Raw genomic sequence first — 15939 nt, forward strand, 5'->3', positions numbered from 1 at the left:
GTTAACAGTATTGGCCTCTATTTCCTTTAACACTTGCACTCTTCCCTGTGTCTCCCACTACCTTCATTTTTCCTCTGCCAGCCTCCCTCTTGTATATAGCCTTCCCCATCATCCATGTTAACATGTGTCTCTTTTCTCTTCTTAGCTATTATATTCCTTTTTTACTGGATGCTGCCTGTTTTTATTTATTTATTCTCCATTATTATTTTCTCTTTTCATTACTGGTTGCTTTTATGTTTATTCTGTTTTGTTTTCTGTGTATATGATGGGGGGAGTTCCCTTATTCCCATTTGACAGAAGAGAGTAAGCATGCCCATAAAGACCTCTAACAACCATATCCTCTGCGGTTCCACCCAAAGGGCAAGAGCAAATACCAAACAAAAGACTGCAGCCAACAACAGCTAACCCTACCTTAAACGGAAGTGCATAAATAAGCAAACACACAACAGGGCACACATTTCCATTCTCTAACTTCACCAACAGGAGGCAGTCAGTGAGACCTTAAGAACACATCAGCATACAATTATCAATTAAATACAAATACAGCTCCATCATAATGCCCGGACTATAACAGACTATTTTAGTTCAAGTGAAGAAACAAGAAAAATGGCTCCAACAAATAACCAAGATACAGAGCCAGAAAACGTTTCAGAGGAAGGAAAGGTAATGGAGATAACTAAAAAAGAACTCAAAAGAATGATATTTAGGTACCTTATAGAGATTGACAGAAAAATTGAGGAAAACTAGAACACAGGGGGAAAAAACACAAAACTTTAGAAGTATTCAGGAAAATACTACAAAAACAAACATACAATTTTTGAAACAATACAAAACCAGCAATAAGAAATCCAGAAGATTAATATTAAGATTTCAGAAACGGACAATACATTGAAAGGATAAAAGAGAAGATTCAAAGCAATCTAAGACCAAATTAGTACGCTTGCAGATAAATCTCTCAATATTAGTATGTTAGAAGAACAATCAGAAAAAAAGAACGAAAAAGTCTGAAGCAAGCCTAGGATTTATGTGGGACACCATGAATAAATTATGGATGATTGGAATTTTCAGAATAGGAAGAGGCAATATAAAGCACAGAGAAATTGTCAGAGTTGTTACAAGAAAGCTTCCCTAACATCATGAAAGATGAGAAGATAAGCATACCGTAGCTGAGTGAACCCCAAACAGGATAGATCCCAAAAGAAAATCAACATATCATAATTAAACTTTCCAAAACCAAAGACAAGGAAAAAGTCCTGAGAGCAGCTAGGGAAAAACGAAAAGTTACCTACAAAGAAGAACCCAAAAGACTAAATTCTAATTTCTTAGCAGAAACTGTGCAGGCAAGAAGGCAAAGTAATGGCATATACAAAATTCTGAAAGAAAAAAATTGTCAACCAAGAATCATACACCCAACAAAGCTGTCCCTCAAATATGATGATGAAATTGGGACATTTCCAGATAAACATAAATTAAAGGAATTTGTAATAACCAGTCAAACTTCACACACACAAAAAAAATACTAAAGGATATTCTTTGGATTGGGAACCAACAACAACAAACAAAACCTGAAATTAACATACATGACAACACCTCCCAGAACTCAATCCAGATATAGAAGTATTTAAAGAAATCAAACCTATAATACTGAAAATAGGGAGAGATATCAATTTATAGTGAATTCAACTTCAAAGCAAAAACATGGAATAGTGTAGATGCATTTAACTATTCCATAACTTCCAAATAGTGAGAAAGTCAAGTAGATTTCAAGCAAGATAAAACGGACTGTCTTAAACTGGAAAAAAAGTTAATTAAACTATAGGGTAACCTCAAAGAAAATGAAGGCACCTTCACATCAAAATAAAAAATACAAGAGGAAAATTAGAAATATTTAGTAAACATTAACAGGACAGGAATAAAAACGAAAAGAAAACCCATAAACAAAATGAACTCAGTGCTGAAAATTATGTGGAACAAAGAAATCAGCAGTACCACACACACACACACAAACAGGTTAAAAAAAAAAAAAAAGGAAAGCAATTAATTCATACTTATCAATAGTTATATTGAGTACAAATGGATTAAATGCACCAGTCAACAGACAGAGAATAAAAGATGGATAAAAAAATAGGATCCTTAAATATACTATCTACAAGTGAAACATCAAAAAGATGGAGACAGCCTAAATGCCCAAACAGCAGAAGAATTGTTAAACAAACTTTGGTATAGACACACAATGGAATATTCTGTAATGTTGAAGAGTAATGATGAATTTGCAAAACGCTTCACATCATGGTTGAACCTGGAGGACATTATGCAGAGTGAAATTAGTCAATCACAAAAGAGCAAGTATTGTATGAGACAACTGTTTTAAAAAGTTAAGAAAAGAAACGTTATATGATAGTTACAAGGGAAAGGGAAATTATTCATGGGCTAGAGAGCAGACACATGTTAACATGGGTGACAGGGCAGGCAATAGATAGCCAGAAGGAGGTCAGCAGAGAAGAGAGCAGGAGACACAGGGAGGAACGCAACAGTTAAAGTGAATAGAGGTAAATACTGTTAACTGATGGTGCATGGGTGTGGAGGAAATTGCATTCACTATAATGAAGCAAAGCGTATGATTTGCTGAATGTAAAACTGATGATCTTCTCTGCAAACCTTCACTCAATTCATAATAACAAGTTTTTTTTTAAAAGAAAGCAAATAATGTAGCGCATTGTGCAAATCTGCTGCACAGGATCTCTTTAAAGTGTTAAAGAATCAAGATGTCAGTTTAAAGATTAAGGTGTGCCTGACCCAAGCCATGGTATTTTTAATTGCCTCATATGCATGTGAAAGTTGGACAATGAAAAAGAAAGACTACAGAAGAATCAATGCATTTGAATTATGGTAATGGCGAAGAATATTCAAAGTACCAAGGCTGCCAAAAGAACAAACAAATCTGCCTTGGAAAAAATATAGCCAGAATGTTCCTTAGAAGCAAAAATGGCAAGACTGTCTCTCATACTTCGGACATGTTATCAAGAGGGACCAATCAATGGAAAAGGACATCATGCTTGGTAAAATGTACTGTTAGTGAAAAAGAGGAAGACCCCCTGTGAGATGGACTGACAGCAACAATGGACTCAAACATAACAACTGTGAGGCTGGCACAGGACTGGGCAGTGGTGTTGTGCGTAGGGTTACTATGAGTCGGAACTAAACTCAATGGCACTTAATGACAATTGCATGGGCTTGTTGTGTCTGGGCTGAGGGTGGGGTTTCATGCTAAGACCTTCCATCCCCCACCCAGGATACCTACCAAAGGACACACAGAGACTGGTAGGAAAACGCTATAAATCAAAAGAATGTTGAAATCTTTTCAATATCACTGAGTTCGGCTGAAGCTGCAGTGAGACCAAAACATCTGCGTCACCACCAGGAGCAGCACATCACTGGGAGCTCCTGTCCTCTGACCTGGGAACCCCACTGCAGACACCAAAACTTCACACACTCACACATACACTCACACCTGCCCACATGAATACATGCACATGCAATGACACAATCGTATTTGTAAACTCACACTCCTAAACACACAGACACACACTGACCCAAATGTACATTTAAACACACCTTCACACTCCTATACACATTCATACACAAGAACACATTTATACACACTCACACACATACACAGATATTCAACGAACTATTATCTATAATCATAAAAAGAGAAGGAAAATTACTTTAAGTAGCTAAAAATAGAAAAGTTAATTATGTTCATTCTGTGGATACACAACCATTAAAATAAATTCCCTTAAGACTGAAAAAGACAAGGTAATGTTTGATATGAACTTAGAGAAGAAGACTCTAAGATGTTCTGTGTACTGCTGAAGACACTGTGGGGGCTGCCAGTGGTTCTTCCTCACCACAACCCCAGTTTGATTTGGAGCAACAACATACCCCAGTTTTAAAACAAAATCATTCTTCAGCCTCCCTTGCAGCTAGGTTTGATCATGAGACACAATTGTGGCCTGTGGCCAACAAGCTATCAGTAGAAGTTGTCAGGTGAGTCATGCAGGAAAACACTTCAAAAAGGTGCAGGATCAGTTAGTACATGCCTTTGAGGTTTGTTCTTCCTGCCAGGAACTCAGTTGTAATGCTGGAGGTGGAGCAGCCACCTTGGCACCATGAGGCATCCTCCAACAACAAAAAGCCACGCCCAAAAGAAAGAAGTAGCCTGAGCCTTGTAGGCATGAAAGAGTCAGCCCAGGATTCTTCACTGAGAAAATGGATTCTATCAAGTCATTATCACTTGATTTTCTGTGACAGGTGGTTGAACACAGTCACTAACGAATTCACGCTGATGAAAAGTGATAAAAACACTGAGCACATTCGGGTGAAGGTCAGGCTGTTGTTGACAGTGGCTGTCTTACGCGTAATCATGTCAGAAGTGTATGCACAGCCTCTGTGACATTCCATCTGAAGGCTCACATGTCCTGTTGGTATCTCTTTTTGTTTTCACATTGATGCCACGTCTACTTCCTTACCAATCTTGTGGGGGAGTGAGCTCCCCATCACCAATGGGTTCAAGGAATGAGTCCATCCTGAGAGAACCTCTGAGCCCCTCTTGATTGTCAGTCAGTAATCACTTTGGCTGCTCCTCACAGTTTAAAACTGCCATGTTGACTGCTTCAGCTCTGCAGTAACACAGTGTCTGCTTTGTAAATTGACCATCACGGACTTCCACTTCTTCGTGGTCAGGTGGGTCTGGCCAGGACACTGTCCTCAGTGGAAGTTAGATCAATGCCATAGTATTCAGAATTGCTGGGCGCTCACAGCGTGGTGGCTAAGGGGCCATTATGTCCCGAGAAATGAAACACATACAGAGGGTGCATTTTCCCCAGCCCACACAGAGCCTGTCATGGAACCCAACTAGCAACAACTTGGATCATAGTCCCACCCCTCACAACCACTGCAGACCTGGAGTCACACAAAAAGCAGCTGACTTGGTGCACCCCACCACACACACGCATACACACACAGGGCCTCAAGCCAGGGCTGAACTGGGCCAAGATTTCCAGGGTCCTCAACACAAACCCTCAGCCTAAAGCTTTTGTGTGATGTATGAACTTCTCTCAGGCTCCCCCAGGTTCACCCCACTCCAGCTCATTATGACTGTCACCTCCCCAAGCCTTCCATAACTCAGATGCCCATCCTGTGAGCAGAAAGGGGGAATGGGAAGCAGTCGGGGAAGGAGTCAGTTCTCAGGGGGATGGTATAATGGATACACCCTGACACGTGGCTCCCCTCAACTAAACCAGGTGCCATGGAGTGCACTCCGACTCACAGCACCCCCATGTGTGTCCACATAGATCACAAGACTTGCTATCTGGGATGCTATGACTAGACTCAAACCTCCAACCACCGAGCATGTCCACGGTCTCCTGTGATCTGGGGAGGTGGGCTTTTTCTCCCGTTACATAGAAGAGGCTCAGTAAGAGGTCTCCAGGTCAGGTATGCAGACTGAACTGGGTCCCACCACAACCTCCCCACTCTCCCCCCACATATGTATTCCAGTCCTAACCTCCGGGGCCAGTGAGTAAGACCCTGTCTGGGAATAAGTCACTGAAGATGTGTCCAGTCCACGTGAGGCCATGCTGGGTGGTGTCCTTCTGAAAGTCACGGCAGATTCGCAGAGGAAAGAAACCACGTGAGGGTGGGCTGATGCTGAGGCCACAGACCTGGACCACCTGGAGCACTGGACGCTGGGGAGACGAGGTGGGATCTTCCCCTAGAGCCTTCAGAGGGAGCACGGTCCCACCGACACCCCAAAATGGGATTCTGTGGGTTCAGTTCCAGACCGCTATGGAAAAGGGAACATCGCAGTAAGGTGCACGAGTTTTTTAGGTTCCTGGTGTGTGCAAAAGTGATGTTGACACGAGACTGCCGTCTACGAAGTGACCTGATGGCAGACTGACCACAGTAGGACACAGAGACCCAAAGTGAGTACAGGCTTTTGGGGAGATGGTACTGATGGACTGACAGGATGTAGATCTGTCACCAACCTTCAATTTGAAAAACATACATCGTCTCTAGATGCGTCATAAAATGAGGTGTACCTGGTACGGTGCTGTGGGTTAATGTGCTGGACTGGGAAGCTGGTTTGAACTGCAAGGACAGCAGTTCAAGGTCACCAGCTGCTCCTCAGAAACCCTATACAGGGTCGGGACCGACTCTAAGGCACTTAACAACAATAACCACCTGTACCAGCCTCCAGACTGTGGGACAGGTTTCTTCTCTTATAAACTAGGCAAATATACCCCAGGGGATAGTTTTCCAGGGAGTGATTCGGGCCTGGAGTGGGTGGGGCCTGGGATACTGCTAAATACCCTACAGTGTCCGAGGCAGACAAGTGCCTGGTCCCAGCATCAACAGAATTGATGGAGGAGGGTCCAGCTCTAGCCCTGGGCCATCCAGTGGTACAAACAAACAGTTAACACACTTGGCTGAGAACCGGAAGTTTGGGGGCTTAAGGCGCCTCAGAAGAAAAGCTTGGTGACTTGCTTCTGAAGGATCACAGCCGTTGGGAACCCTGTGGAGCTCAGCTCCACTTCTGGGATGCCAGGAGTCAGAGTTGAGTCCATAGCATCTGGGGTGATGACTCTCGGCATAACGAGTTCTGGGCAGTGTCTCCCTGGCCACCCCCTTGACTATTCAGAAGCAATCACATTCTCTTTCCCACAGCTATGTCTGACCTGGGTCTGGTGGGTCACTGCAGACAGCGACACTGGGACTAGGAGGAATGAGACGGACAGGTCAGTACATGCAAACAGGTCCAGCTGTCCAGGGTCCAGCCTCAGGCTGTGGATGCATCCTTAGCACCTACTCACCACCCCCACCTCTGACCCGCGCCCCCGCCATCTCTGACCTGCTCCTCAGTTCACCCCACCTCACCCTTCCAACCAGCACAGACATTCCTGGTCCCGGGTCTCCTGTCTAATTCCTGCCATCCGGACACCTTGAGACAAAAGGTACAGTATCTGCCCTCAAACTATGTCAAGTGCTGACCAGGGTCAGGTGACAGACAAGAAGACAGTCCCCACACTGGGAGCACATGGGACCAGGCCAGCAGAAAGAAAACTCATGAACAAGGCCTGAGGCCAGACTGCCCTGTAAGTAGTATAATGCATACTGGGGGGAAGGTCACAGGCTGGAAGCCAGGCAGGGCAAAACAAGGAGGACTGAGGTACACAGGCAGTGGACCCTCAGCCTCCCACCTCCTGGAATATGAACAGTGGACAGATAGGGTCTCTCCCCCAGGTCTCATCAGACTCTGGAGACCAGCACCAATGGTGGCCTGGAGGACAGAGTTCACACATCTATAGGGAGTGAGACCCTCACAGCTGGGCAAGATGGCTGAGTCCTGTATCTGCCACCTCCTTTTCAAAGTCACATCTCAAGTTCAAAGACCGAAGGTGGGTGCACACTCTGTCCAGAGGCACAGCTGAGCAGACATGTCACTGAACCACTCAGCTCCACACTTGTCCTGGAACTGGAGAGGCCCAGCCTGCTAGGGACCTCCTCAAAGTCACACATACCTGATACGTTAAGCTCAGCAAAGCACTTGGGATCAGAGGTAGGGACCCCCAGAGCAGAGAAGGAGCCCAAGAGGTAAAGGGAACTAAGGGCAGGAGGAGGTTCCCCTACCACCACCATCCCAGAGAGGGCAGACTTTGGATTCAGAGGATCAAAAGCCGGGGCTGAGGGTCTGCGTGGTTCTAAGTGAATGGGGAATCCTGGAGTTCCTGGAAGAGTGGAAAGGATGTCCTTAGCATGAGCCCTCAGCCCTCAGAAGACCCCAGCCCAGTATCCCCCATTATATCCTCCTTCCATCAGACACCAAACACGTTCTCCACCTCCAGGGACACAGCTAAGCAGGCTGCCTCTTGCTGGGATTAGGGGACCAAGAGAGGCTTGAGGGACAGAAGCAGGGGATGGACAGATGTTGTGGGTACGTCACGCGAGAGGCTACAAAGCAAACAGCCAACTTTGCCAAGTCCTCACTCACTGTGCCAGTCCTCACTCCCACAACCAGGAAACTGCAGGGCGCTGACCATCCACCTCTCTTGCTCAGGGATCTCTGATGCACATTTTCTCTGATCTGCACATGATACAGAAAACCAGGCTCTGCTGTGCCATTTCACCAGGATAGGGCCTGCAGCACGGGCCAGGAACTGAGAGTGGGCCATTCCCCAGGGCCATGTGGTCCCAGAGCCCAAAAGAAGACCCAAGGAGGCAGGGTGGCTGCGTCAGACCCTTCTGGGTTCCTGGACGACTGAGACACGGATCTCTTCCCAGATAGCCATAACAGAGCCATGTCCCTTCTACCACATACCATGAGCAAGTCAACACAGGGCAGGGGCTACCCAGCCAAACTGGAGTCCCACTCGGGGGCATTCACAGAATTACAGCACTTAGGGGACAGGAGAAGATGGCTTGCTCTCCCTGCATGGTCAGGCCAAACTTGGGGTGGGCATACAGACCACAGTGGCTCCAAAGAGAGAACCCGAGCTTTGGAAGGGTGTTGAGGGCAATTCAGGGGCAGAAAGGGCAGTCACATGAGGGGGGTGCCACGCAGTACTAAGTCCCTCCTGCAGGACCTGGAGACAGAAAGTGAGTGCTCATAGCAGAAAACAGGTGAGAGTTTGCTACAGAAGAGGTCCCTAGAGTTGGGACCCATCAACCAAAATCCCTTACAGACTTGAACACCAGACCCCTACCTCCCCCAGGCAGCTGTGGAGGCAGCTGCCCCCTAGGATGAGAAGGACACATTTACCTCAGTTCTTACATCTCAGAATTCATCTGCCTGTGGGGCTCTCTGAAGATCCCACTGCCGCTCCTTTACCAGCCCAGCCATGTGAGGTCTTTGCCTCCAGATTCCTGGGCTCTGGCAAGAACCAATTGGTCACAGGTATTTTCCCTGTGTTTTCCTTGGTCCTTGGCAGTTCTATAGTGTTGAATAGGGTTGCTATCGGTCTGAATCAACTTGAGTGCAGTGGGATTTGGGGTCTGTGGGGTCTGGTGTGCGCCACATGCTTCACCACATTCACAGGACACAGAGGAGACTCTGCAGAGGCTGGCAGAGGAGGCCATATTTCCTAGGACCATCTTGGCACACCCCAGCCCACTCCAGAACTCATCCAGACATCTGTGATTGAGTACATTCTCCTGTTCCCTGGGCTTGGGGCCCCAAGTAACTGCTTCTAACTAGAGACCTGTTGGCATCTCAAGTAGGCCCATAGGTATGACTCCCCACTTAGAGAAGTCGAGGCATGGCACAGCAGGATAAAGCACCGGACTGCAAGATTAGTTCGAACCCACCAGCCATTCCTCGGAAACCTTATACAGGGTCGCTATGAGTCAGAACTTACTCGATGGCACTTAACAACAACAACTATACACATATACACCTTCTTTCCCATTGGGTGGCTCCAGACCAGGACCCCACACAGCAACCTCGACATTCATGTAAACACAAGTATCACACTGTGTGTGTAAGGAGCTTCCTGTCACTAAAGACATTCAAGAAACAACTGACTGCTGAGGGGCGTGCTAGCCAGCTGGCAGTACTTCACTTCTTGATCAAAGGGCTAGGCACAGGGATGTGATTTGTTTATGAAAATTCATTGGTCAATATACTTATGATATGTTTACGTGTTGGTATGAATATTGTACTCCAATTTTTTTTAATCAAAAGTAACTGGGTTGGCTGACTATACGTCAGGAAGGGAGTGGATGAGAATGCTCTGGAGATCTCCATCAAGACACTAGCATTCAGTGGGTCTCCACTGGACCACTAGAGACATTCTCACATCTCACTCAACATTGTGTGCCTGAGACCAGCACAGGATCCCATCTCAGCAAGAATGATATAAATGAGCAAGTGAGCAAGTGAAGGGGTGGGTGAGTAAGCAAGTGAGTGAATGAGTGAGTGAGCGAGTGAGTGAGTGAATGAGTGAGCGAGCAAGCGAGTGAATGAATGAGTGAGTGAATGAGTGAGTGAGCAAGTGAGTGAATGAGTGAGTGAGTGAGCAAATGAATGAATGAATCAGCGAGTGAATGAGTAAGAGAAGTAGTGAACGAGTGAGTGCATGAATGCGTGAGTGAGTGAATGAGTGACTGAGTGACTGAATGAGTGAGTGACAGAGTGAGTGAGTGAATGAGTGAGTAAGTGAATGAGTGAGTTAGTGAATGGCTGAGTGACTGAGTGAGTGAGTGAATGGATGAGTGAGTGAGTAAGTGAGTGAGTGAGTGAGTAAATGACTGAATGACTGAGGGGGTGGGTGGTGGGTAAGTGAGTGAATGAGTAACTGAGTGAATGACTGAGTGGGTGGGTGGGTGAGTGAGTGAGTGACTGAGAGACTGAGTGAGTGAATGAATGAGTGAATGAATGAGTGAATGAGTGAGTGGGTGGGTGAGTGGGTGAGTGGGTAGGTGAATGGGTGGGTGAGTGAACAAGCAAGTGGATTAGTGAGTGAATGAGTGAGTGAGTAAATGAGTGAGTAGGTGGGTGAGTGAGTGGGTGAGTGAGTGAGTGGGTGAGCGAGTGAGTGGAGAAATGAATGAGTGCATGGATGTATAAAGAGATTGACGAGGAGGTACATGGAAAATTGAGTGGCTGAAAGTCTGGGGAAAGGATAGACTAGCAGATACATGGGAGTGAATGGATGGAGGTATGAATGAGCAGGTGAATGGGGAATGGATGGGCAGAGATGTGATTGAGCAGGTGCATGGTGAATGGATGGGCAGATGTGAATGAGCAGGTACAAGGGGGAAGGACTGGACAGAGGTGTGGATGATCAGACAGGTGCATGAAGAATGGGAGGTAGGGATGTGGATGAGCAGGTGCATAGGGGATGAATGGAGGGAGGTTTGAATGAGCAGGTGCACACAGGATGGAGGGAGGGAGGGAGGTGTCAATGAGCAGGTGCATAAGCACGTGAATACAGCAGGTGTCCGAAACTGCTGACTGGGTTTTATCTGACCACCACCCGTGCCTGGTTTGGGTCTCCCTCATGTTAGCGACAGTGAAGAGAAACTCCACTATTGCCCACTTCTCCACCTTCCCCCTTCCACAAAGAGACCACCTTCCCAGCGCTAAGCTGGAAAGACCTCAGTAAGAGGGCATGTGAATGGGGTCTCCATTCCTCCACATAACCAACTGCCTCCCAGCCTAGGTTGTGAGCAGATAGAGACAGACTATTCCACTGGCCCATCTCTGATGCTGGAATCCAAGCCAGTGGTAAGGAGACCCTAGCTGCAGTATGGCATTCATGGGCCTCTGGCTCCATGTGGGCTGCTCAGAGGAACTGTGCCCTGCCTGTGTGTGGAGGCACCCTGTTTCCTCTTGCTCAGTCCTTCAGGCCCTGCTTCCATTTCAGTCTCTTGAGATGCACACTCTGTGCCGGGCAGTGGGTTGAACCCTGGAGGTGCAGGGGAAAAAGGTACAGGTGGAGAGACCTGGGGCCCAAAAGATGGTACAGATGCTGGAATGGGGGTATACTTGGGGGTGCAGCTCAGGTAGGCAGGTTAGAGGGAAACAAAGGACACCTTTGAGGAGAAGGTTTCCAGGAGCAAAGGTCCTCCCAGGGCTGATGAGTTAAGGTTGCTGCAAGCGTTTGCCATCCCCACAAGTCAAGCTGAGCTGCAATCAGATGTTTGGGTTCCCATATCCCTTCCAGCCTCAAGGCAAGACCTTGTCTTGTCATCTCTGTCCCCAATGCCCCAGAGGCAGGCAGCATTCAGCAATGGTGTGAAGCATGTATGGAAAATGACACCCAAGGGAGCCAGGAAAAAAACAGAAGAAACATTCCAGTCTGTGAGCACCCTGTCCAAGGATCTGCTTACAAACGAGGCGGAGGGTGGTCCTAGTACACCCTGTTCTCAAGCAGGTAGGAGAACCTGAGCACAGCAAAGGCAGAACTCTGAAACTTTCTCAGAGTATGCTCTGCCCCAGCCAGCAGACCTCGTTCCTGAAGTAGTCTCCTGCTTCCTACATCCTCCGGCTCCAAAAGCCTTGTTCCGGATCACTGCCCTGATGCCAGCCTCCTCCCTCCAAACTGTCACACAAGGAGAAAAAAAACTGTCCCCTCCTTCCCTGGTGGAAAACTGATGTTTAAAGTGCCCCCCCACAGACCCGAGACCGAGAGCTGATTGCTAAGCTTGGTCTCTTCTTTAAAGATACTGCAGGTGGTAACAACTTAAATAACCAATTTTGGATTCAGAAGCGTCCAGGAGGGCCTCGCTCTGCCTTGCATGGGCAGCAGCTGACCTAAAGCAGCGACTGTCACAAGGCTACAAGCGTGGACCAGGGATTTCTTGCACACTCAGGACTTTGCCTCAGGAGCAGCCAATTCCCATCAAACTTTCTACACCATATCTAGACTCCTGACTTTCATCAAGTTCCCAACCAGCAAGCTGGGAAGAGGCATGGGGCCCCAAACTAGCCCATTCATCAGACAAGCAACACAGACACAGATGAGTTTCTGATTTCAAAATCAGCACCATGGAGAGCTACAAAACTCTGGGTCTCTGCATATTTACAACTCAATAATATAATCTCTCCCCGAAAAGCCACAAGTCACACAGACATCAAAAGAAGCCACTGGGGAGGAATTGGAACCAGATCTCAGATCAAGGATTCAACTAAATGGGCCCTTTTCAGAGCTGAGCTGGAGTTCTGTCCTGGCCTCCTTATTACGGGGCCTACTGTTCCCATATTTCCCTGGAGGGCTGAGACCTGATCCAACGTAACATCCCTTTGAGGAAGGCACGGTCACATAGCAAATGTAAAGCGATAATTCTATGTGTTTTTAAAATCCATTTCACAGAGCAAGAGGAGAGCTGCCTCTGAGAAGCCCAGTGTCAGGGGTCCTTCAGTAGGCTTGAGACTCAGGCAAAGTTGAAGCCCACTAAAGACAACATTCAAGGTTAGATTAAAAATAAGAATGCCCATGAAGATTAACTTGATTCATTAATATTACTGTCCAATAGGAACCAATCCCTTGGAGGGCCTGGCTTGGGGTTGCTTTTTGTTCTGGGCTTTGGAGCACCTTAATTTGCATTTATATTAAAAAAAAGAAGAAAACAAACAGAATTAACTGGGAAGGTGGTTTGTTTTCAGTAAATTTGAGCTCTTCTTGGGGCAGAGGCAGTAGGGCTCGGCCCATTTCGAAGAGTGTGGCTTACACTCCAACTAAGCACTCGGTCCCTAGGGATCCCACAAACCCTTCCGAAGCAGTGTAAATGAACAGGAAGAGATTCCGCAATGCCTCTTCTATAGTTGGGGAAACTGAGGCTCAGAACCAGGAAATGACCTCTCGTTGGTCTTACAGGCAAACTAAGATTTGTATTCTAGGCCGGGTCACTGTTTTAACTGGCACACGACAATCTTGGCTCCCTGTTCGTATACAGATGTCAAAACCTGTCTTTCCGAAAACCCAACAAGTGACAAAAATCGGCATTGTCATCAAAAGCCCTCCTCATCCAGGGCTGATGGGCTTACCAGTCATACCTCAATTTGACTACACTTTGCTGGACGTTTGTCTTTGGAGTTTTAAGCATTAAAACTGCTTGCTTACAGCCACCTTCCGGAATCGATAAACACACCTCAATCAGAACTTGTTCAATCTTGAGAATCAATTTCCTTTAGAACAAACGGCACATTTTGGGAGTTTTCTTTTCATCCATCCCTTTGTTCAGTATTGTTCCTCAACTCCAGGGACCAGTGTTTTACCTGCTCAATCCCCTACTCAGAGATGGCATGTTAGTTAATGTCATCCATCTTCGGCACACTTAAGTCCTACTAGGTTTTCTCTCCTCCCCTGTGGCGGTCACTTTGAGAAGCAGGTTTCTTGTGCTCTGCTTGTCTGCAAACAGGCCCCTGTGCGTCAGGAGCTCTGTGCACATCTGTGTGTCACTGCCCACTCTGGGAGTTTAAGAACAAAAACGCTGGTAGTGACCAGCGGGGCCTCAGGTTGGGAGGGGAGGACTCCTGTGTTTTGGCCACTGGACATAACGCGTGGGAGCAAAACTGCTTATGTAGACAACAGAAGGACCATTTCCTCCTAAACACGGAAAAACCTGCACCAATAAATTAAACATCTGAGACAAGATGACTCTCTGCAAAGTCTTTTCAAGCAAGAAGGAGAAACAGACTGTCGTGAGCTGGTGCTTCCTGTTGCATATGGCACCCAAAGCTTTCCAGAGAGAGACAGTCAAGGGGAAATTCGAGGAAGGCCAGAGAAGGCAGGCAGGAGGGATGAGGAGAAGGAGGAGAGCAGGAGGCCTCTTGAGGAGCACAGAGCAGCCAAGAGCCAACACATGGCTGAGGACAGACAGGGTAGCGCTGGGACAAGTTGGAAACCATGACCACCTGCCTCCTAACATGCTATTTCTCACAGGTTACAAAATCTAATGCCTTTGAGTTCTCCTATGCCCGACCCCAGTAGGGTGCTGCCCCAGGAACCTCCACTTTGCCCTTGGGCACAGGACTTTCAGGCCAGCTCTTAGGATGTATAGCTGTGGCACGTAATGAGCTTCCCGAATTTCTAGGCAAAACCTAGTCTTCCCTCATCCATTATCACAGTTGTGGGGGTAAAGGTGAGGGAAAGAGGCAGGCAGGTCTTGCCCCTCCCCCGCCCTCCACCTACTGCTAGGGGGCTCACCAGCTTGCCACCCCAACCTAAACCTCCAAGATCAAACTCCCTCCTCCCCAAGGGGCCTGGCGCGCTCAGGCTCCAAAACTCAGTCAAAAGGAGCCAAAAGCGTGGAGAGCTGAAATCTGGGCTTCGGAAGAAAAACCTGGAGGGTCCCCCACCCCCGCAGGCTGACAAAAGTCAACACCTCCAGGGTCCAGACCAGTGCCCAGTCTCCTGAGTCCTTCTCTACACCCCAAGGTGCCAGGACAAGCTTCTCCAACTCTCAGAGAGCTCCTAAGTGTAAGCCCAAAGGCGCTGGCGGTGGGTGGGTGGGTGTCTGCGATGGGATTATTCTTAGCGCTCCACTCTTCGCAAAAGTGGCGCCTCCGCCCTCCTAGCTCCCGCACACGCCGCTCGCTCTCCAGCTCGCTCGCTCGGGGTTCGCACTCTCGGTTCAGACGCCGCGCGAAGGGGAGCACGGGTGGGGTCCCCGCGGGGTGAGGCGAGGCAAGGAGGCGCTCAAGAGGCGTGGGCCCTCCGGCGGGGAGGGGGCGCTGAGGGAGGGGCCCTCCGCGAGAGGCTGCGTTTAACCCTCGGCGCCCCGCACCCTAGCCCCGCGCCGCGCGCTCAGCCGCCTTCCTGGACTCATCCAGCCCCAAGCGGAGAGCCGGCGGCGGCGCGCCCAGCCCTTACCTATGGTGGTGATGACCGTGATGGCAAAGTAGAAAGAGCCAGCGAATTTCCACTGGACTCCGGCGCGATGCGGCTCGGATTGCAGGATCACCAGCTCCAGCTGCCGATAGTCCTCGCTGCTAATGTTGTACTTCCCCTTGATCCGGGTCTCCTCGGCTTTGAGTTTCTCCTCCTCGCGCATCTCGTGGTCCGACTCCAGGGCGTCGAAGACCGCGGCGCCCACCAGCAGGTAGGTGAAGGTGCAGACGATGAGGGACAGAGTCCGCACGTTCTGCCTCTTCATGGCCGCCAGCAAGGAGCCGGCGCGGGGGGCATGTCCCGCAGGCTCGCAGCCGCGCGCGTCCCACTGCAGCGCCCGGCGGCCACCGCCGCCTCCTCCTCCGCCGCCGCCGCCGCCTCCAAGTTGTAAGCGGCGGCGGCAGAAGCAGCAGCAGAGAGGCGGGGGGCGGGGAGGTTGGGGGGGGCCCCCTCCGCCGGGGCCGCCGCCACCGCCACCGCGAGGCGGCTGGCGGGGCAGGGGCGGTGCGGGCTCGGGCGAGAAGGCCGAAAGACACAAGAGGCT

The 15939-nt window shown here is 48.6% G+C and overlaps 1 protein-coding gene across 1 annotated transcript in view; it reads right to left on the minus strand.

Moving 5' to 3' along the window:
- The window catches only part of KCNK9 (potassium channel, subfamily K, member 9), a 121859-nt gene extending 106141 nt beyond the window's left edge, over window positions 1-15718 (minus strand). Inside the window, exon 1 of the mRNA XM_006830722.1 lies at window positions 15378-15718. Within this exon, the coding sequence (XP_006830785.1) occupies window positions 15378-15660 (283 nt within the window). The 5' untranslated portion in view covers window positions 15661-15718. The remainder of the gene's footprint in view (window positions 1-15377) is intronic.
- Window positions 15719-15939: the final 221 nt, after the last annotated feature.

The sequence above is a fragment of the Chrysochloris asiatica genome, unplaced genomic scaffold (genome assembly GCF_000296735.1).
Source record: "Chrysochloris asiatica unplaced genomic scaffold, ChrAsi1.0 scaffold00001, whole genome shotgun sequence".
Lineage (NCBI taxonomy): Eukaryota > Metazoa > Chordata > Mammalia > Afrosoricida > Chrysochloridae > Chrysochloris > Chrysochloris asiatica.